The 21,362-nt window shown below is 49.3% G+C and overlaps 6 protein-coding genes across 6 annotated transcripts; 3 read left to right on the forward strand and 3 right to left on the reverse strand.

The window, feature by feature from the left end:
* The first annotated feature begins 352 nt into the window (after positions 1-352).
* BKA55DRAFT_551050 (uncharacterized protein) lies at positions 353-1,788 on the forward strand. Its single transcript, XM_046191336.1, has 2 exons — positions 353-530; positions 644-1,788. The coding sequence occupies exon 2, from the start codon at positions 649-651 to the stop codon at positions 1,597-1,599; it is 951 nt and encodes a 316-aa protein (XP_046057044.1). The 5' UTR covers positions 353-530; positions 644-648; the 3' UTR covers positions 1,600-1,788.
* Positions 1,789-2,929: 1,141 nt separating this feature from the next.
* BKA55DRAFT_551054 (chaperonin 10-like protein) lies at positions 2,930-4,241 on the forward strand (the record flags this gene model as incomplete). The annotated part of the gene is made up of 2 exons (XM_046191337.1): positions 2,930-3,991; positions 4,041-4,241. Exons 1-2 carry the CDS (start codon positions 3,062-3,064, stop codon positions 4,236-4,238), a joined length of 1,128 nt encoding a protein of 375 aa, XP_046057045.1. The 5' UTR covers positions 2,930-3,061.
* Positions 4,196-6,308, reverse strand: BKA55DRAFT_39454 (uncharacterized protein). The gene is made up of 4 exons (XM_046186029.1): positions 4,853-6,308; positions 4,711-4,798; positions 4,465-4,663; positions 4,196-4,412 (listed from the first exon to the last, which is right to left on the reverse strand). Exons 1-4 carry the CDS (start codon positions 5,870-5,872, stop codon positions 4,361-4,363), a joined length of 1,359 nt encoding a protein of 452 aa, XP_046057046.1. The 5' UTR covers positions 5,873-6,308; the 3' UTR covers positions 4,196-4,360.
* A 1,037-nt stretch (positions 6,309-7,345) lies between these two features.
* Positions 7,346-9,321, reverse strand: BKA55DRAFT_39429 (uncharacterized protein). Its single transcript, XM_046186028.1, has 3 exons — positions 8,793-9,321; positions 7,741-8,724; positions 7,346-7,691 (listed from the first exon to the last, which is right to left on the reverse strand). The coding sequence occupies exons 1-3, from the start codon at positions 8,938-8,940 to the stop codon at positions 7,351-7,353; spliced, it is 1,473 nt and encodes a 490-aa protein (XP_046057047.1). The 5' UTR covers positions 8,941-9,321; the 3' UTR covers positions 7,346-7,350.
* An 8,023-nt stretch (positions 9,322-17,344) lies between these two features.
* Positions 17,345-19,320, reverse strand: BKA55DRAFT_498208 (uncharacterized protein; the record flags this gene model as incomplete). Its single annotated transcript, XM_046186529.1, has 2 exons — positions 17,345-19,090; positions 19,150-19,320. 2 exons carry the CDS (start codon positions 19,318-19,320, stop codon positions 17,345-17,347), a joined length of 1,917 nt encoding a protein of 638 aa, XP_046057048.1.
* Positions 19,321-19,683: 363 nt separating this feature from the next.
* Positions 19,684-20,951, forward strand: BKA55DRAFT_551105 (Brix domain-containing protein). Its single transcript, XM_046191338.1, has 2 exons — positions 19,684-19,830; positions 19,888-20,951. Exons 1-2 carry the CDS (start codon positions 19,817-19,819, stop codon positions 20,825-20,827), a joined length of 954 nt encoding a protein of 317 aa, XP_046057049.1. The 5' UTR covers positions 19,684-19,816; the 3' UTR covers positions 20,828-20,951.
* Positions 20,952-21,362: the final 411 nt, after the last annotated feature.

A 21,362-nucleotide genomic window follows, 5' to 3' on the forward strand; every position in this document is an offset into this window, starting at 1 on the left:
GTCTGGGAATTCCTTTTGTCACTGTGTGTAATGGTGTCATGAAGGGAGCATTAGGGGAGATACTCTTCGACTAAGACAGTGATGTACACAACAGCACAGCTAATGAACGAGATATATATACCTCCATATCCAACTTATCCCTTATTTACATGCCGTTTCTCTACTTCATGGATAAAGAAACGGCATTCCGGTCTGATCCTAGACGACATAACCATATCGGATTGAGGTGGTGATTTGCTTCATTGGTGTAGTCTTATTAGCGCCATAAATACGGGAGTCAAACAGGATCAACACTCACATCCCAAGTAGGCAGGTCTTGTAAGCCAACCCAACCAAGCTTGGCCATTCCCCTACCGAGGCAGGATTTTTGGCATAACTTTAACCAACATATGAAGTTACATTTTGGTCGCATGCATTAAAGTGAAGTCATGGCATCGTGACTCGCAGCCCGGTTCATCATGTGAGGGTTGATTCCATCTCTGATACCACTACATCATCGGCTTTGAGGATTACCTATATGTTGCATTAAAGTTCGTATGACAACTCTCATCATTTTCAACTTCCTTCTTGAGCCTTGCTCGGTTTCCATATGAAATTGAGCCCTTGATATAAACAACATCTAAATTCACGATGGAGTTCACAGACACTATGACCAGGATACTCTCTGTTCCGGAATTGCTGGAACTCATCCTCTTACACCTTGACATGAAGACACTTCTTGTGTCTGTATCACGAGTATGTCGTCACTGGGCTGCGATAACAGGAGAATCTCCCAGAATTCAGCAAGCGCTGTTCTTTCAGCCCGTGTTTTCGGCAGGAGCCCAAAGACCGCAGAGTTTCACACTCAACCCGCTGCTGGTTGAAAAGTTTGGGAGATGCTTCTTCGATATCGATCGCAAATATACGTACTTTCGAAGAGCGGACTCGTTCCTTCGCTTACCTTGGGCTCCTGAAGGTGCGATTAAAGCCCAAGGAGAAGCGAGGGGCTTATCAATGTTGGAGAAGACGGAGCGTCTTCAGAACTTCACAATGGGCAGTTCCAGTTGGCGACGGATGCTTGTATCTCAACCACCGCCTCCCGCTATGGGATATCTGAAATCAGAGGGCTTTAACATGTGGTTTCGCAATGTTCGCACTGCTCTTATCAAGCCAAAGCCTTCCCCGGGCCTCTGCATGGGACAGTTATACGACATGGTTCACAGCACAACATGCCGACCGGAGAACTACTCTATGTGGTACCGGATTAGCTGGGATGATGCGCGAGAGGCGCACCAGACGCAACTGTGTCGGGAACAATGCGAGCTGCTTTTCGGCACGACGAATCTTGTGGTCGAGTTCTACAGTATGGATGGAGGGGATTGGGACTGCGGACCGTGGGATATAAACTGTGTGAGAGAAGCATTTAGATGTGCCGATAGTTGTGGTGGTAGAGTTGAGAAAGAGGAGGAGTTGGCTAATTTGGAGGAGTTTGAGGCATTGGGGTTGGATGTGCTTACGTCGATTTGGTGGCATAATGAGGAGGATGGTTCAGCTGTAGATGTTGAAGGGAAGGGTTATGGGTATAGCCAGTGGCCTCAGCGAATGGCTCAGAGAGTTTGACGTCTGATTGATAGGGAGGGTTACATTGGGCGGGTTGTCTAGACTGTCTGAAGAGCAATAAACCATGAGGAAAGAGAGATGTCTTTGAAACGTCGCATTGTATTCAAATGAGCATAATTGAGATCATTATGATATGAAGAGAGATCCGATCAAGACTAATACTATACAATATTATTATGTCTTTTTTTTATCATGACAATACCATAGTAATTCCTCGAGATAAGTGGAACTGATTAAGGTTAATGAAAGTGGATCCACTAACACTAACACCAAAGATCTAGACCCTAGAAAGGCAGACAAGGCAAGAGGCAGACAGACAAAGTCGGGGGAGAGGAGGAGGAGGAGGAGGAGATAGGACAGTACCTTCCTATCCCTTGCCTTCCATATATAATTCAGCCTCACCCCGCCATTTTAGCTCTCTATCAATTAAATATCACTCATACAAATAAAAGCGTCTCTTTCTTTTCAAAGTCAATTCATCTGTCACAAAATGGATACCACAAGCGACGCTGCCTCTGTCCTCTCAGGCTCAACCGTCTTCTCCAAAGAAGCCCAGGACCATGTCTCACCGACAAAAGCCGACACAGAGATCTCTACAAACGAAGCCGCAAAGCACCGCAAGACTATGCGACAGCGAGTTCGCAATGTCGTAGCCGACCTCGGACGTCCTCCGACTGCGAGAGATGATGCCAAGAGTGGAAATGTCACGCAAAAGCATGTGGATGTTGGGCCTGCGGCCGGGACGGTCCTCATGGGCTCTGCTACGGTTTAAGGCAGAAGCATCAAATATTGAGGCTGGGAATTTAATGGGACATATGGAATGAATGATGAATGGATGGATGGATCAGATACCTTTTACTGTACGAGTTATGGCGTTGGAAATGAGTTAAATTGGATTCAAGTGTTGGCCACCACTTAACAGAGCCATTTATTGGCGATGGCATGATTGACAACTAAAGCAGCGTGATATCCAGATGTTGAATTACGCCTTATCACTATTATCTTACATTCAGGTCGATTTTGTCCATTGTATTATTACTGCATCATTGATTAAATACTTTCCTTCTTAAGACTTCATCTTACATCAGCATGTCCACCGCAGCCTTGAAATTCACACCGATTATTAAGTCCTATCTTGCACTCGTGGGGCCCATGAACTTTGCCTTGCCTTGCTTGTATCTATTCATAAGGTCGCTTTGTTTTAAATCCGAAACATTGTGCATGTTTCCTTACATAGGTAGAAACTTCGGTGGGGCTCATTTAGGCGTTCCACGGAGTACAAGCTGACAAATATCTACGTTTTAATAATACGACTATGCATGACGCATTATCAGGAGATGAGATCTTGAGTGAAGAAGGGTTAAGTATATATACGGAGCAGATCTACAAAATTACTATGCCTGTAGAGTGACATCGATCTATCCATCAAGCCATTTATCACCTACATCGAACCAAGCCCATCATGTCTTCTATCCCCTCAACTCAACAAGCCATAGTCCTCCCTGCAAAACGCACTCCGTTCGCCTTTCAGACGGTCCCTGTATATCCTCCCGCCCCTGGCGAAGTCCTGGTTCGTGTTGCCTGGACCTCTTCAACTCCTCTCGACCTTCATCGTGCTGATGGCGGTCTACTCATCTCCGAATACCCACAGCAAATGGGCAGCGGAGGTGCCGCTGGAAAAGTCGTGGCTGTTGGCGATGGCGGTGATCTTAAGGGGCTGAGTGTCGGAGACCGTGTCGTGTCCTTTGCTTTCCATGGTGGAAAAGAGGCAAATCACCAGGAATACATCACAATTCCTGCATATCTTGCTTCCAAAATCCCAGACAACATTTCTTACCAAGAAGCTGTGACAGTCTCGGTGAATCTCGTGACTGTCTTTCACACTGCCGCCGCGGATCTCAAGCTGGAACTTCCATGGCCTGTGCCAGAAGGTTACACGCCCAAGCAAGCCGATGACCCTATCCTCATCTGGGGTGCCTCGAGCAGCGTCGGTATGTATGCCATTCAAGTCTTCAGTCACTGGGGCTTCAAGAATATCATCGCTGTAGCCAGTGAAAAACAACATGAGTATCTTCGCAGCATTGGCGCAACTGAGACTTTCGACTATCGAAAGAAAGATGTTGTCGATAAGATTCTCAACTTGATCAGTAATAGACCAGAGCCCAAGCTGCCTTATATCATCGACTGCATTGGCTCCCTTGAGGGCACTCTAAAGCCTCTGACCAAGATTGCTCAGCGCGGCAGCACCGTGGCTGTTATGCTCCCTGTTATTCTTATAGATGCCACACTCGAAGACGAGCCCGAGTATGAGATGGACGTCTCCAAGGTGTTGGTCGGGCAATGGGCCGATGGTGTTGAAGTTCGTGGTGTGCGTACACATTTCTACCTCTCTGTAAGTCACTCTTGGTTATCTGAAGCAACCAAAGACTAACATAAATTAGAATGAGTTTCTCAAGGAAAAGGCTCAGCCAGAGATGGTACCAAAGCTACTCAAAGACGGTGTCATTACCCCCAATAAGTATCGTGTTGTGGAGGGTTCATCAGCTGTTGAGAGGGCCCAAAAGGCATTGGATATTCTGAGAAATAAGGGAGTCAGTGGCGAGAGACTGGTGTGGAGGATCACCGAGGATGAGGTGTGAACAAGCGTGAAACATCTGTTCATATAGCATTATTCCAGTACTATTCAATTGATACCAGCACCCTGACGCCTTCCCATCATTATAAAACAAAGAAGATATACCCATCCATTACTTGTTCAGAATCAACATGCAGCGCCCATCATAAACTGATCGATAGCTTCTGGGCCCATTTGTCTGTTTCATGTTAGACATAATAGCATACACAACAAGAAATGGAGTTACTCACGCAGTAAGCATTAGCTTCGTAAACTCATCAACATCCTCAGGTTGCGCATGCAACCAAACACCCTTGAAGTCAAGATTCCGCACCGGGTATTGTGGTTTGGTCTGCCACGCACGGTAGAAGGCCATTGACGAATCGGCTTCCCAGAGGTATCTTGATGCAGTGAACTGAAAGCTTGGGCCCTCCATGATACCGCAGGGTGCTGTATAAGTGTTAGATATGAGTACAGATAAAGAGAGCAAGACGTACGCTCAAGAGACTTGAGTATGCTTGTCATGCACACAAAAGCAAATGACATGACGGTGGTTCGGCGTATACTCTCGGCGAGCAGCCAACTCTATCTAAACGTCAGCAAAAGATCCTGCATGACACAATTCTTTGATTAGCTTACCTCCCAGCTTGGTGGAGGCGGACCCTTCATCGTAGTAGCACCAGGTTCATCCCCCACTGACAACTCCTCCTCGACCTCCTTGAGAGCAAACGTCCACGCCATAAACTGCGACAGCTCACGCTCGCTCGTTGCCCTCAGTGTAACGTCACCATCGAACATACGGATAGAGTCCAGAACAACCAGCGCCTGCACACGCGCCAGCTTCTCCGCCGGCGTCGAGGCCCGCTCACCCTCTCGATGGATCTCCTTGGCCATGTCAGTGATGAGCTTGTACACCCAACCTTTGTTCTCAGGAGTTCGCGCTGAATAGGCTGATGCCGCTGAGAAGGCTGCTAGCATGGTCTTGGGGAGGTTGGAGCCGTAGAGACGGGGGTGGATGAAGGGCAGACGGCGAGTCTGTGCGAAGCCGCGGTAGAGGTTGGTGATGATCTCTACTGTGTATCCCACACGAGTACGAGGGTCGTACACGTCCAGCGGGTTGAAGTCGGCTAGGCAGGTATCTGCTCTATCTAGAAGAGCCATATCGCGGATGACGACAGGTCCTGTTGGTACAGGTGGTATACCGAGCTTGTTATTGCCATAGTCTCCCATGTTCCATAGCTCGGAACCGAGAGATGTATCGTTAGCCATGAGATGGTCGATGATGGAGAAGTCGAGGGGAGAATCGAGCTCTATCGACGATGTGGTGACTCTGTCCAGGCTATCTGGCGTGGCGTTGCTGGTGCTGGCGCTGGCACTCGAGTCTGCTCCCAAGTTGATATCAAAGCCCATATCAAAATCAGGAACCTCGTTCAAATTATCAGTAGCGCCAAGACCGGCACACAGATCGTCGTCGTGGAAGTTTGCCCCCGGCGGCAATCTCTGATATACACAGTCGAGGCCCTTTGCCGCACAGCGAGTACAGCGCGGAGTCTTCTTGTCGCACTTGCGCTTCCCTCTCACGCAGGCGTTGCAGCTCTTCTGTCTCGAAGCAGCTGAACGGTCCATCTTGCGCGCAGCCAGTGAGCCGAGTGAGTCCATGATATATGAATAAGTGAGATAGAATTAGTGGATGGATGAGGGTGAAGGTGAGAATAATAGAAGAGGAGAGGCGGAAAAGATCCCCAAGAATGTCGACGGACTTGACGTCGGAGAAGGAATAGGCCTACCAGAGTGAAATAGAATCAAGTGAATGGAGTATGAGGAACCCCTGATGCATCCTCTTTGCGGACTTTGTTTGGTGTAAACCGTAAGCACTGTCTTCTTAGTCAATTGTCAATGGTTGTTGCTCGTCTCTCAGACCGAATCGGGGACTTTTCTTAGGCGGGGCATCCGCAAAGTCCGCAAGTCCGCAAGTCCACAACACCCAACTCCGCCCGGACTCGGGCTGCCCCGTATATCCCGTGTCCCCGGCTCCGGTCCGAGGCAAACAGTCCAATTGTGAGCTGTCCAATGTTTATGGATCATCTTTTCTTTATCTTATCATGCCGCATTGTTCCATCAGGTCACGTCATGCCAGTGGTATCCATAATACTCTATGTAATACGAATACTCAGGTCTATGCCCATTGCCTTCCAACATGGCATGACATACAACCGGAAACCTGTTCATTCATCTTACAATTAGCATAATAGAAACATTCACAAGCACATTTTTGTGAAGACGAATATCTTGTTCTCGCATTTTACCATCAACCGTCCGATACACCGAGACCATCCGATACGATCACAACCACGCCATTGCATAGAAGAAAGCAAAACGTCCTCCAACTGCATCACCTCCACGACATGTTTGTTCCACAACACAGACCCTTCCTGTCCGCTTCGCCTCTTTTAAAATGGGTATATACGTCCTGAAACACTATCGCGCCATCTTCGTATTTTCCATGACGTCTTGGTCCTTTCGAGCCCAAAAACCGAGGAAATCCTTTGCAACCAACCCCATTGCACCTATTCCTTGTCCTTGCCTTGCCGTGCCTTACCTTGCCTTGCCTGACCATCCGTACCTAACCGTACCATACCATTAAGTGGCCTATATGTCCCAAACCTAAACTAACTCCCAACAGCCACCTCATTAGCCGAGCGTGGTCCATGTTTAAATAAAAGAAGAAGAAGAAGAAGAAGAAGAAGAAAAAGAAAGAATGAGATAGAGACCTAATACTGAACAAGAAATTGACAAAGAAGAGTGGCAGTTCACGGTCCGTTTGCCGTACTGGTACACTGGGCGGCAGCGTCGCCGAAGAAGACAAAAGAAAACAGAAGCAGTTAAGCAAATCTAATGCCACGGCGCCTTCGTGTTGTGGTTCAGAGTATCGCTGGTGACCCAGCAATAGTGATCGAGTCCAGCGCTATAGTTCTTGCTGGAATCGCAAGTGTGCGCGCCTTGTGCTCTCCTAGTGTCATAACTTTTCGCCGTCATTCATTCATTAATCGAGTTCCAACAGGTTCAAGGTGGCGGACCTTTTCTGGGGCAAGTATTCCCCCCGAGCCGCATCTACCGGAACCTTTGATTGATTCCGTCTAATGATAGCCATTGGTACGAGGACTGTCGTACTGAACACCCATCATAGAGTCCGGTCCATTTGGAATACTGTTGCGGAGCGACCTGAGCGGTGGCAGTTCCGGTCGGTTAGGGTTGGGGTATGAGTCTGTCTGATAAGTCCCGGCCTGTGGTGCTGGTGTTGCTGCTGAAGATAGGGGAGGCCGTGAAGAGGAAGAGTTAAGCTCTCCACGAAGCTGTTGATTTTCCATTCGTAGCGCATGGACATCTCTGCGAAGCATCTCGTTCTCAGCTGAACTGGACTTGTAGTGCTCTTGTAGCGCTCGAATGATATCTTGCTGCTTCTGATGCTCCGCAATGGCTGTCGAACAAGTTAGTCGAGATTCAACCCCTTTTGTTAACTTACTAACCTTTAGTTAGAATTTCCCACTTGGAGGCTTTGGAGCCTCGTTCCTGAGGCATGAGATCTCTTAGTTGATCAAAGAGTTCCTTCATCTCCGTTCGTCTTTTTCGTTCAGCAAGCTTGTGGCTGACTCTCAATTCAGGTGTTCGACTATATGGTTGTGAGCCTGTTGAACCATTCCCTTCTTCAGCCTGGAGATCACTCAATTGCTTATGCTGCATAGAGTGATGGTGAACAGGCGGAAAGTCGGATGCATTGGACATGCGAGAGTACTCGGACTCGTTCAGTCTCATCTGGCCAGGAGGTAGGCGAGACTCTGTTGTGAATTGACTGCTCGCGATAGACTCAGTGATGCTACTGCGCCGCGAGTCGGTGTACGTAGGGGCGCCACCGACTCGCTGAATCTCCTCTTCGGGAAACGCCCATGCTTGACCTTTAGTGGGCTCTGCAGCGCGCGCGATGTGTCCAGTGGCAGGACCAGTGATGGCCGGTGCGGTTTTGACCGTCTTGCCCTCAGGGTTTCGCTCCGCACTGGGTTGGTAGCCGTTTGAGATACGATGGACTGATAAATGATGAGGGTTCCGCTGATTATGGAGGGTATTTTGTATCGAGGTAGTTGAGTGATTGTGGGATGCATAAGGAGAGCCTCCCAGGCGCAAATCGCCAAAGTTCTGGTTGATACGACTGTCAACGCTCTCCCTTCTCATTGCTGCCATACCAGGCGCCAACGTGTCACCCATCGTAGGGCCGGGATTGGGACCGAGACCGTTCGATTCGATCGACGTGGGTCGGTCGCGGCGTGGATCGAGACTGCTGGGAGTACTAGGGGATACCATTGCGGCAACGCTCATGTTGGTTGTCGATGGCGATACAAGTCCGTTGGGAACCATGTTGGAGGCAATCGGAGATGGTGTCTTTTCGTGCGACGAAGATTGATAGCCGGAGCCGCTTGGGCTAAGACCATTCGCGTTGAAGGATGCAGCAGATGTGTCTAGGTAAATCAGGTCAGCCATGGAGCCGAGGCATTGGCACAAACAGTAATGAGCAGCGTACGCTTACTGGAGGCGTCTGCGTTGGAGTAGAAGCCCGAATCTCGCATGTGAGGTGGGCCGTTAACGATTGAAACAGGTGCGTTATCGTTATTAAGAATGTTATTAAGTCCAACCGGTTTGGGAGGGGGTAGACGCGGCTGATTGTGGACGTCCATAACTGTCTAGAGGTCGAGTTGATATCGAGGGTATCGATCGAGTCACAGCCAGAGCGATTCGGTTACAGTGAGCCCGACGAGTCCCGTTAATGGGAGCCCGGTTAACAGACGGCAACGGTGACGGCGATACGGTTGTGTTCGATTGTTTGCGCTCAAGGCGAGGCCAGGGTAGCGAGAAGCAGGCGAGAGGCGTCAGTACGACGAGCCAAGGTGGAAGGTGCAACTCGAAGTCGGTGGGCCAGGACAGACAGACAGGACAGTACAGGACAGTAGAGACGCGACAATGCGATCCAAAGTCAAATTCTATAGTGGGCGGGCGTGTCAGAGCATGAGCCCTGAAGGAGGGTTAAGAAAGGGGCCGTCGCCTTGGACAAGATAAAGATGGGATGTGCGGGATTGAGAACAAGAACGTAACGTAACCCTGATCTGTAAAAAGTGAAGAGAGAAGAAGTGGAAATGGAATTGAAGAGGGAAAAGTGCACACGAGAACGAGATGACAGGTAAGTGACGGTCCGGGGGGATGGATGAACAGTGGAGGGCACTGCAGGTAAGGGAAGGGAAGGTGAGGAACGCCTATGCTAGTTCCCCGGTAGGTACCTACTAAGGTAGGCTATAGAAAGAACCTAGGGCATGTACATACCTATAGCACTGTACAGTACCCGACAGGAGAGAAGTCCAAGAATTGTCTAGGTTGTGGTGGTAAGGAGACCTATAAAAAAAAATATATATATATAAAAGAAAGAAACGAGAGAAACGAGACCAGATGGTTTCTCCTTGGATCAAAACAGCGAGTGGATTAGACCTGAAATCAGATCCATCCATCCATCAATCAATCAACCAACCAACCGGACACCAGGAACATCGAAATGACTTGAGAGCAAGCCTCATTTCCCCTAGCACAAATGGTAGCCTCCATGTCTCGAAACCTCTAAGGGAAAAAAATCATCTGGCGTCGTACGCTGAAATGGTTGGGTCCCCTGCAACACATGCATGTTCAGCAGCAGCACTGTATCCACCTTCACTGTCCATACAGTAAGGTACTAACTCAAGCTCAAGCAATGGAGAATGGATGGACGGTCACCTCTTGAAGCCTTGAAGCAGGGGACCGGCAACGGGACCTCCCTCCAGCTCTCAGGCGGGTCTAAACAACGAAGGCTGGCTAGAATTTACAGGGGCCTCACAGTGGCTGTCCCGCTGGCTTCAGCACCTCACTTTGAACTCCGTGCTCCCTGTTGCAGCACACGGCAACCATGTGCCCATCTCATCCCTGTGTAGACTTGCAGCATGTACAGTACTCGCTCTTGCCGTACTGCGAAACCTGGACCGTTGCCAGGGATCTGGCTACCCACCTACAAAGCTTGTGAATCCGTTGCGTTCAACAAAAACAATTTTGAAGTGGACGAAGAAGCATTCGGAGTCTTCTTTCGACCCAAAACGGTATTGATATTGGTATTGGCTAATCTCAAGCAGTTTTCAAACTACTTCAAAGCGGTTATACAAACAAGAATGGCACTCGTGGTCGAGGCACATGTTGGTGAAAGAAACAAAATCTACTCGAAGGACTCGTTACTCTCCCCACCACATCCTCCCATGTGTTCGAGTACGATACATCCAACGGAAAGCAGCGCTATTGGGGAGTGTTGGAAAACTTGCTAGAGGCGCACCTTGAGCGGCTTAGAGGCGACGGCGTCAGAAGCCACCCTTCACCCCTGGAATCCCTTTTCTTCATTCCCCTCTGAATCCCCCAAAACCTTGTTTCTGTCATTGTCCGAAAGTCAAGTCGTGGAGGGTGGTGCGGGGAGCCTTAGCTTGGGATCGGGGCGGCGTAACTGGAATTGGACGCCATGTGGTTGCTCAGTCTAGCCGGTCTGATTCTACTCACAACCCCTTTAAGGCACAGCATCCAGTCTTGATGAACGTAAGGCGTCATCCGGAGATTCATGCCACGGAAGGTTGCGACGACAGCACGGCTGAACGGGTTGGTGACTCCTAATACCTAAGATCGAGGGTCAAACATTTTGACAGAAAGTACCGAGTACCGAGTTACTTAGACTAGGGTCAAATTGTTTTGAACTCAACGTGGATCTGGATCTGGATCTGGATCTGGCAAGCCATATTTGCCTACTCTGCATCAAGCCAACCAACACACATGGCTCGAACTGGCCACTGGTCCAGGCAAACATTTCCAGCCATTGAATAATCCTGCCAGGGAAACGGAGTGAGCGCAGTATTATTATGATCCCAAATTCGATATGAATCTGGATGAACTTGTCCCAGGCAACACGTATCAGCACCCTATGTGCCGATTATGATGCGGGATGCAGTCATCCACATGCCAACTGTTGCCCAACTGCCGCCAGTGACTCGGGACTGCACTGTACATATCCGGCCATACTGTACTTCCGACGGGAACCCGTTCCTGATACTGGTCAACCACGTATGTACAAGGATCAATTTCAGGAAGCAAGTCAATGATAGGGAAGAAGGGATAAGCATGCAGACTCCTCCGAAGAGGCAGAATTAACCAGAATCTTTGAAGCCCGTGTTGCTCGTTGCGACCAGCAACTCTCAATAACGTCTCAGACAGACAGAAGGCATGGTATCAGGACCCAGTTGACCTTGCAGACAAAAGAGGAGGTAGCGCCCTGCGCAAGTGAATACTGTACGCGGACAGTATTATGGTATGCAGCAACTGGATCTCGTTGCGGATGATTTTCCGGGGTGTCCCGTGTGATACTGCGAGTTTGAGATGCTCACCAGGAACAGGCAGGACAGGAAGCCTTGTAAATGTGGCTTGCACCAAGGCCGGGGCACCTCGTGCGCCGTTCACTAGTGTATCCATGACCCCATCAGATGGCATGGTTCTCGAGGTCCATGCCGTGGTGCAGGGATATGCTCACTGCCCATGTCCTTGAACTTGCACAGGACTGGCTCATCACCATGTGTAGGCCCCTCCTTTGCTCGCCTCGCCCCCAAAGTTTAAACCCCCATTGTTTGATGAGCAAGGAGCGGAGCGACTAAGCACCCCAGTACCACATGCGCGATCTTCCGCAGCCACGTGAGGGCCATCTCTCAGAAAAGACTGTGCCGCAGATCGACTGGTCCACCAGTTAACTGGTCTTGGCCCAACATTGCGAGGAATAGTGCACATGGGTGTGGTGTATTTTTGCTTTATCCCCTCCTGAGCGCAGTCGCGCCGCGCAGCAAATAGGGCTACGCACCGCCCCAAGTTTGCGTGATGCCATGTGGCAGGTCAGAGGACCTTGGGATTGGACAATAGACCCAGCCAAGATAGTTGATTTGCCCTGATGTCTTCCTGGTTTGTCTTTCCTAGATAGGTAAGTAAAGAGCATGCGCACAGAACTTGTCATGCCCAAAATTTCATAAGCGTTACCACCTTGAAACAATCGGGTAAAATTGTGCACTGTAAGCCTTCGTCAACCATTGCTGCTTGTGTCTAACAACGTTTGCAGAGAACGCTGCTGGTCCCTAGCAACACTCCACACACGTGCCGGGGCGCGTCCAAAGATCTAGCCGCCCTGGTGACTAGCCGGTACGATTTAGGGGCGTTAATCTCGACGAGCTAGGCGGGCCAATCGACAAGGGTGTTTCTAAAGCGACACTGCATGATGGGGCGGCCATACTGTACAGAGAGAGCTCGTGAATATCCTCATGTTAGGTGCATAGGTTGATGCAGAGTCGCGGCCAGGTTAGTAGTTGATGTAAACAAATGAAAAGCGTATGAGAAAATTTGTTTGCAAATTCCGAATTTCCAATGTCAACTAACCTTGCTATGGAAGTTGCAAGGATACATGCAACTGTTTCGTATGCTGATAGGTAGGTGCGAGGTCGGTATACCTTTTGATTCAGAAGGTGTGACGGTGAGGTAGGAACATATGAACAAGGTATGACACTTGCATTTTCTGCCAGATTTGGAGTTTCTTGACTATCCTGTTCCCTTCTGTTCGTAAATTCTGTCATCAACTCAATCCTCCTCAATTCAGGTAATGAGATAAAATTATTTATTTTTCTCACTTAAATATTGCTTTGACCTTCCTTACGCTATCGCTTCAGCTCATGCACCTTGCCGTTTTATCATGGCCTTCCGTGGGACGCTCTTTTAGTCTGAGTCGCTGCGAAACACATCACAAAATTGCTTTTTCAGCAATTTCTATCATGCGACGTTCCATACAACAAGTCGGTGTCGGTCTCTTGCTTTCGCTTACAGATTGATGATTACCGATACCATGCTCGGGTTATCAGACACACCTCCAAAGTCAATGGCGAATCCGGTATGTTCTGCAACGCGACAACGCAAGTCCTACCGCTGTGAATATCGAACTATGGCGCCTCTTGTTTATTAAGCACAAATTCACACGCGCAGTTCGAGGACAGCCCGACACATGGTCATCAGGCGAGTGCCAAAAATTTCTTGGAGTGGTTTTCACGCCAGATCCGACTTCAAGGGCTCATACACCCAGCATCCCCCCAGCGGCTTGACTGACGTTTCGGGGATTTTCTCCTGGAGATCCTTATTATCGTCCTTTCGACGAGCAAGCCAAAGCTGCCGATCTCTACTCTGGTGTTTCCAGTCGACTCATGGCTGCCAAACTGTAGCTGAAAATTGTTTCTATTATGTGTCCTACAACAACCCCTGTTACGAGTCGATTCCCCTGCTTGGATAGTAAACCGTGATTGGTGAGTCTGGCTACCATCAGAGTATCAATACAACGATTCATGGGGATCTGGAAATTCTCTGTCCAGCAAAAACACTCCGGCGAATGTCATTTAAGAAGGGGTAAGTATTTCTCGTGGACCACATTGTCCTTCGTCTTGCGTTCATACACGATACCTTGGCCATGTCTGTGTTTCCATTGAACAAACAACCGACATCTGTCGATGCTGCGACAGCATGGGTTTCTCGAGGACATCAACGGGGGTCTGCACATGGCTTATACATGCTTGGCAACCTTTGGCTTTTGGTGGTTGTTCAGTACCAATCATTTATTGACTGATCCCGACAGCCCATTGAGGTTCGAATCCTCTATACCTATTCAACATGGCCTGCACATATTTACCATCAACCAAGATATTGCGCTCAATTTTTAGCGACATAGTAGGGAGCCTTGATTGACATCCCACGACAAGTGCCGGCTCGGTAATTAATATATTTGCCAAACCACGGTTGTTTGACTTGATAGCAGTGGTACGGCCATGCATTATCACGCCGACTCGCTTGGTTGGTTACGCACTGCGGCACTGCGCCAGGTCAAAGTGATACTCGTGGAAGACCATACAGCAACCAATCTCTCTTTCACACAATCTTTCTCATCACGTCCCGCTCCCCTCATATCAGCCCTGTGCAATGATATGGCGCAGTGCAACAGACGAATCACCGCTTTGCTTCACCTAGGCTAGTTACGGAAGACTCGAGGTATCGAGCCCATTCAGCTCTGGGTTTAGAGCAATTATCGTCAGATGAAGAGTCCCTCCAATCACTCTTGGCCGCAGTATAGTACCAACACACCTAGATTCATCCACAGCGGGGAGTCGGCCTTCGTGCTAATAAACCCTCTTTTTGTCGACGCGATACCCTTGCTCTTTGTCAACGAACACCCGCATTGGCTCTCCTCAGTTGCTTGTGGGTTCACAGACTGTCTCTAGACCCAGCCGTCTGGTAAAGCCAAGGCACTTCACGAAAACAGACGAAGTGAACAAAGTTTGGAACTAGTGGATATCCTGCAGTACAGTATCCGTAGAGGCCAACGATGATCGTTCAATCTTGCTCACCATCTTTGCCAGGGTTGGCGAGAACGAGATCTGCCCTCAATAAATAGGTACTTGATGGCGATGCTGTTGGGGATTATTAGACATTAACACTTGAATAGCGGCAGGAAATGACAGCCACGGACCGACAAGATAACATTTCTCGACTGACACAAATTCAGCAAGACCATGTCGCAGAACGAGATTTATTACAGATCTCAGCTGGGCCACAGTCTCATGTCAACATCTTGTCTGACGGCCAACCTGAGTTTGATTAACACATGCCGCTGAGACACAGATAAGCGGTCAGCTGCGACATTGAGAGCTCACACAAGTATTGGCGACGAGCGAAGAGAATATGGAAGCAAATTAGCTCTACTTCTCACATCAATGACAGTGCCACAGTTACATCTCTTTCTCTCAATTGCTGTTGCACACTGATGTTGGTAAGTAGTCAATTGGGACGTTCAAGATCTTGCTGTCTACGGTCTTGCTATCAGAGGATAAGATGAGGCACTGTACAATACATCGTCGTACCCCAGAGCACGCCAGTCCGCGATGAACTAACTTTAGTATCGTCACTTCCACGCCTCGATCAAGCACGCACGCGCTTGGATCGAATTCTGGGGGCCCCTACCTAGACTAAGTGACTAGTTCAACGCCCTCCGTCTCTCAACACTCAATGCTGACCCGTCATAAGTTCCATTTCCAACAGTGCCATCTTAAGGCAGGTCGGGGAAAAGATGGGTTTATTTGCTAGCAGGAGACTTGTTATTGCAACGGACTTTTGAACAGCCGTGTGTCACCGCCAGCTTTGCTTGTTTGGGCCAACATTCAACAACTTGGATAACTCGCTTCATGGCTGCCTCTGGTACCGTGAAGGATGTACTGTTTCTGGAGGTCCTGGCGACAAGGGACTGTCAAGGACAATGTAGGGATGACCAAAGCTCTCTGCAGGATCTGGCCAGTGTCTTGGCCACCCTCAGTCAAATAACATGCATCGCATGGCATCACTATTTTGACAGGTCTGTCTCTCAAAGCATCCATCCCATCGACACATAACCTGATTTGAGCAAGACTTTGCGCGCTGCATCTCTCGACGTTCATCACATCGATGTCTTGTTCAGCCCAATCAAGTCAATCGAGTGCCTGAGACCTGTCTCACACTTTTTCGCTTTTGCCAGCAAGATGGTCCAGTCATTGCTCCTCTCTCGTCCCAGCCTGCTTCTTCCCTTGCGTATTCAAGCCCCGATCCTGTTGGATGACATTTCTAGCCTCTTGCATCTCAGATATTTCTCCACCTCGGAGAAGAAGCTCAATGTCTGATATCCAGCTGCCGCTCTATTCATATAATAGTGGGTTCTATTGCGGCTGCATGGGTTAAGTCTCGTTCTGGCGAGACATGCGTCTGCCTTCATGAAGGTGCATTTGACCTGTAACAGACGGCACGGAGTTGGCTAGGTTGCTACTTAGCTACTTAGCTATCAGTGATCTGAAGATACCCGAAAGATCCACTGCCTCGGCAGCAGGGCCAGTGGCAACGAAGACAAGACTAAACCAACGGATATGAGAGAGAGTTGGGTGGGAATAGTGCGGAGATGATAACGATATGCCACTCTCATGCTAACCAAGGTGCATGGCTTAGATCACTACCTCCCATGCGTAACTTGTTAGTAAAACCCCTCAACAGAATGACTCGAGATGTGTGTCCGTTCGGCTATACATAGACCGATGGTATCTCAGGGCCATCGAAGTCGCGCCGACGAGTTCTGGATATCATTAGCCTTCAATTCACAATCCGATGATCCGGCTGTCCTAGCATTGTCGTCTTGCGAGTCATATGGTGCAGCACTAACAAGCCTGGTTGAGTCGCCAGTGGGAAAAGAAGTTTTTACCTTTTCAACATTCATCACTGTATAGAAGGTAGTGAGTAGTTGGTGTGCTGCCTGAAGTTGTTGAGAAGTGTTATTCAGAGTTGATATAGCTGACAGATGATGCTCGCATCGCACGCCTTACCTCGGTGGACGAGCCGACATGCCTGAACATCTAACATGTGTCTTTGTGTGCAGGTTAGTCAAAATTCGAGCTTGCCACACATTTTGCACACTTCAAGGTGTAACCATGCGATATCGAGAAGCAAAGGCACAAATAGAATTGAACCTTGAGGTCTAGACCAGTCTGAGAATACCAAGAGCGCTTCGGATGATCAGAGAAGTCTTATGAGAGTATAACTACAAGATCAGAGTTAATACGAGAAGAAGTCCTTCGTCTATGTCGACACAGCCACTTGCGGCAGTAGCCGCTTTTCCACAGCAGAAATAAAATGGATTCTTAGCGTGAATTAACATATAGATACAATGTATATGATTAGCCAAGCGTAATTATTCGTGGACATTCATGCATGATAAATGAGCGTAGAAGTAGTTGTACACAATAGGATATCGTTGCTCCAGGGACGACATCACTGCAATGCAAATTCTTCCAGAGCCATGCAAGTCTCTCATATGTAACATCTAGGCCAGGCCCAAAATCATTTCCCATGGTAAATGCACTATTGCTGAGCCCTCTCCGAACCTCCTTGAGGCAGACTGCTTCTTCATGCAAGTCAACTCATTCAAAAAACAAAAGACGTGAAGCCCTAAAACTCAAATTCAGGTCTGAACACATCCGGATCTACACCGGCAACGGTCTTCTCCGCCAAATCCCGGCGACCCATCTGTGTAAAGACACGCCGAAGGGTATCGTATAGGGTGCTGCTCCGGTTCTGCGCCGACATACGGTCGAGTGTCTCATCGACGCCAGAGGCATTATCGCCCAGAATCTCGTACGCCTTGCTCCGACCGGACTTCTCAATGGCCTTGTGCATCTCCAGAGCGGCTAGGAAGTGGCAGGCAGCCTCATGGTGGCAGTGAATGTTGATGCAGCTGACACCCAGGTTGTAGCGGGCTCGAACAAAGTTAGGAGCCATAGCAAGGGCCTCTTGGTATGCCGCAATGGCTTCCTCGGAGCGTCCACTATTGGCAAGAGTCGCACCAAGGCGGTTCCAGAGGAGATGAAGCTGCTCTTGTTGGTTGGATGTACCAACCTCTGACGAGTGGAGGGCAGACTGGAAGCAATCCACTGCTTTGTCATAATCCTCTGCGCCATAAAAGAGCACTCCAAGGCCTACTTGCACATCGGGATCCATGTGCTCACCATCAGGGCTCAACTGTGCCGCTTTGATGAACAGATTTGTCACCTTGTCGTGAAGCTGCTGTCGGTCTGTGAAACCCATCTCTGCAGGGGGGTGTAGGTCTTTGGGATCGAGAATGTTAGGATACTTAACGGACAACCACCTCTCAAGAGTTCGATATGCTGTGCTGTCGTAACCTTCGTTGGTGTATGACACGGCCAGGCCCATCAAGGCTGCCAAGTTGTTGGGGTCGAGTTTCAGCGCTTGCTCAAGAGCCCTGATAGCTGCTGTCTCCTTCTCATTCTGCGCCTGGGCTGTTCCTAGATAAACCCACGCCTCGGTATGGTTGGGATTCTGTTGAACGGCGGATTCGAAAGCCAGCGCGGCTAAGGACAGGTTTCCGCCTTCTCTCATGATGCGCACACCCTCCTCGAAAGCGTTCTTTTCGTCGCGAAAGAAGTTGTCTTGTTCGAATAGGTAGGTTTCGACGGCCGGGTCACCAAGGCGGCCCCAGTCGCCCATACCCTCGAAATCGGGCATCATATTGTTGCTCCATTCGGTATCGAATTGGTCAAAGTCTTGTCTAGAAGCAGCCGTTTCAGCTTGGATTCCTCTCCATATAGATTCGAAGTCACCCAACTCATTAGCTTCGGCCGTTAAGCCTTTGTCCATTTCATTAAGCTCCTGCTCTGCGGCATTCGCCTCTTCTTGTTCCTTAGCCTTATCACTATCTTGCAGCTCCATCGAAGCGAACTGCTCCTCCCACTTGTGGTCGTCAAGCTCCACGAGGCGGCCCTTGCCCTTGAGATCCTGCTGTTGCGGTTGGTGCATGGGCTGTTGGTTTTGGTACATAGGCTGGAACATAGGGGTGTAGCCCATCGGTCGGTTCATCATGCCGCCCATCATGGGTCTTTGTTGGTTCATCTGGCTGGGAACGTTGCTCTGCATCGGACTCGCTCTCGCGGAAGAACCTTGTGTATTTAGCTGCTGAAAACGGGCAAACTCGTCAGCGTTAAAGTGCGATTGCACTGCAGGTGGCGCCTGGAAAGCTGATTCCATCGCTGGCTGGCCATTGAAGTCGTGCGCCCATGTTGGCGACGCCGAGTTGGCTCGCATATGGGACTGGGCTGGGCTGAGAGGGCCCATCTGGCCCGGCTGCATGGGGAATTCTTGTTGGAGGCTTGGGCCTTGATTGAGGAAGCCGTTCATCATCTATAGCATCAAGATTGGTGTATTAGTAATGGCTTCATCGGCCTTGCAGGGCGGCGTACCTCATCCTGGGGCGCATTGGCGCTCTGGCTTCGAAAACCATTGAGTTGTCCTCCAGGTCCTCGACCAACTAGACGATCCTGCTGAAGTGTTCTGTCATTCTGAGTATGCTTATGAAGCTGGCTAAGGGGGTTCGCAGAAGTCGAACATTCAGCGCCACCCATAAACGACATGACGGCTAATGTTCAGTAGGACAGGTCTTAAGTGTTCGGGTATGTCGGTAAGCAAAAAGAAATGATGGAAGTTTCAGGCTGATGATGAGTTTTCGCTTTATTGATATGAAAAGATATGAGTTGTAGTTAACAGTTCAGATGGAAGAAGGTCGAACTCCTACTATGAACTAGCGAAACCCGAAGAGATGCCCGCGCTATGGCGGGGAAAATACCGAGGCTCCGCCGTCTTCTTTACCTTTATCGGCAGTACTTACCGAATGTGAAGATAACTACAGCACACGTGACTGCGGGGTGGTCGAAAGTTAGCGAGCAGGGGTCTCACCGAGCTGAGAAGGCAAAATGGAACCCATTGCTCTCGGTAAACGGTGAGTAGCGTGTAGGCTTTATCGATAAGAATTTTTTTTTCCTCGTTCCTACCAAGGCTGCAAGCCAACCTCCCATCTCGAAGCCTCACCATCGATCTTTTAAAGGACATCTATCATCCCCAATTTACAAGATGCTCAGACAAGTGTATGTCAAGCCGACTCTCAACCTCAATTATTGTTCTGTAAACTAACAATCATCAAGTAAACCTCGCAATGCGCGCTCAAAGCGAGCCCTTGAGAAGCGCGAGCCCAAGGCCAACGAGAATCCCAAGACGTGCCTCTTCCTCCGCGGAACAACATGCTCTCAGATCGTCCAAGATGCCCTCAATGATCTTCATCAGATGCGCCAACCTCTCGCTAAGAAGTTCACCAAGAAGAACGCCATCCATCCCTTTGACGACGCCGCCTCGCTCGAGTTTTTCTCCGAAAAGAACGACGCCAGTCTCCTCGTCTTTGGTAGCAGCCAAAAGAAGCGTCCTCACACCTTGACTTTTGTTCGCACTTTTGGTTACAAGGTCCTCGACATGCTTGAGCTCTACCTCGACCCGGAGAGCTTCCGTGCTATCGCTCAATTCAAGACCAAGAAGTTCGCCATTGGTCTGCGGCCTATGATCCTGTTCGCTGGTACTGCTTTTGAGAGCCCTGTCAGCAACGAGTTCACCCTTGCGAAGAGCATGCTCCTTGATTTCTTCAAGGGCGAGCCTAGCGACAAGATTGACGTCGAGGGTCTCCAGTACATCATCTCCATCAGCGCAGAGGATAGCACTGGCGACGGTGACGTTAAGCCCGCCATCCACTTGCGAGTCTACACCATCAGTACCAAGCGATCCGGTCAGCGACTTCCCCGTGTTGAGGTTGAGGAGATCGGTCCTCGCATGGATTTCCGTGTCGGCCGAGTCAGGGAGCCCGACGAGTCAATGCTTAAGGAGGCCATGAAGAAGCCTCGCGGCATCGAGGAGCGCACCAAGAAGAACATCACAACCGACTCTATGGGTGACAAGATTGGTCGCGTGCATCTGGGCAAGCAGGATCTCAGCGAGCTGCAGCTCCGCAAGATGAAGGGTCTGAAGCGAAGTCGAAAGGATGCCGAAGATGCGGTGGATGTCGTTGAAGAGGAGGAGTCCAAGAGGATAAAGCAATAGTAGATGTGCGGCATTGCATGCTCGGAGTTGGGCGTCTTGGAAAAGGTCTTGTAAAGGCTATGTCAATAATTGATTTACTGGGTTCATCCCTAAACATGACAGGCCCTGTCGTATATCTAATTGAAATTTCTGATATTGCTGTCGTCTGTCTGCGCGTGGTGACCCCCATGCTGTCGCCTCTCCTTTGTAAGTCAGCCAGACTGTCTAAATCCAACTGCTTGAAGCAAGGCTAGCGTTGCTCGTATCTTCCAATTATTACAAGTATTGCTTGTTGGACAATATTATATACATGAGTACATCAAAGGCCCCGAACCGCATTTCTCTATTGTAAAGACATTATATACTGATTAAATGGAGATCAAAGTGAAAGGCCCCCTTCCAGCATTGACCTGGACACTTCTGCTGGGTATGCAACATGGAGCAATGAAACCATAAGCCCAAGTGAAAGCTTGTGCTTGTTCGATCTAATTGTACTGTTTCCCGTGCCTGGCTGAACCTTTCAACTCGTAAGTCGTGATCAATGATAGGCTTGCCA

This window comes from Fusarium redolens (assembly GCF_020744475.1).
Source record: "Fusarium redolens strain MPI-CAGE-AT-0023 chromosome Unknown BKA55scaffold_1, whole genome shotgun sequence".
NCBI classification, from domain to species: domain Eukaryota; kingdom Fungi; phylum Ascomycota; class Sordariomycetes; order Hypocreales; family Nectriaceae; genus Fusarium; species Fusarium redolens.

What these genes read in the sequence shown, in the direction of transcription:
- BKA55DRAFT_551050 (XM_046191336.1), top strand. Translation starts at nt 649, where the DNA reads ATGACCAGGATACTCTCTGTTCCGGAATTGCTGGAACTCATCCTCTTA.
- BKA55DRAFT_39454 (XM_046186029.1), bottom strand. Translation starts at nt 5,872, where the DNA reads ATGGACTCACTCGGCTCACTGGCTGCGCGCAAGATGGACCGTTCAGCT. An exon ending in CATACTCAAGTCTCTTGAGC is followed by an intron (nt 4,664 to 4,710) that starts GTACGTCTTGCT and finishes ACACTTATACAG; the next exon opens with CACCCTGCGGTATCATGGAG. An exon ending in ACGAAGCTAATGCTTACTGC is followed by an intron (nt 4,413 to 4,464) that starts GTGAGTAACTCC and finishes AACATGAAACAG; the next exon opens with ACAAATGGGCCCAGAAGCTA.
- BKA55DRAFT_39429 (XM_046186028.1), bottom strand. Translation starts at nt 8,940, where the DNA reads ATGGACGTCCACAATCAGCCGCGTCTACCCCCTCCCAAACCGGTTGGA. An exon ending in CTCCAACGCAGACGCCTCCA is followed by an intron (nt 8,725 to 8,792) that starts GTAAGCGTACGC and finishes TGATTTACCTAG; the next exon opens with ACACATCTGCTGCATCCTTC. An exon ending in GTGGGAAATTCTAACTAAAG is followed by an intron (nt 7,692 to 7,740) that starts GTTAGTAAGTTA and finishes CTTGTTCGACAG; the next exon opens with CCATTGCGGAGCATCAGAAG.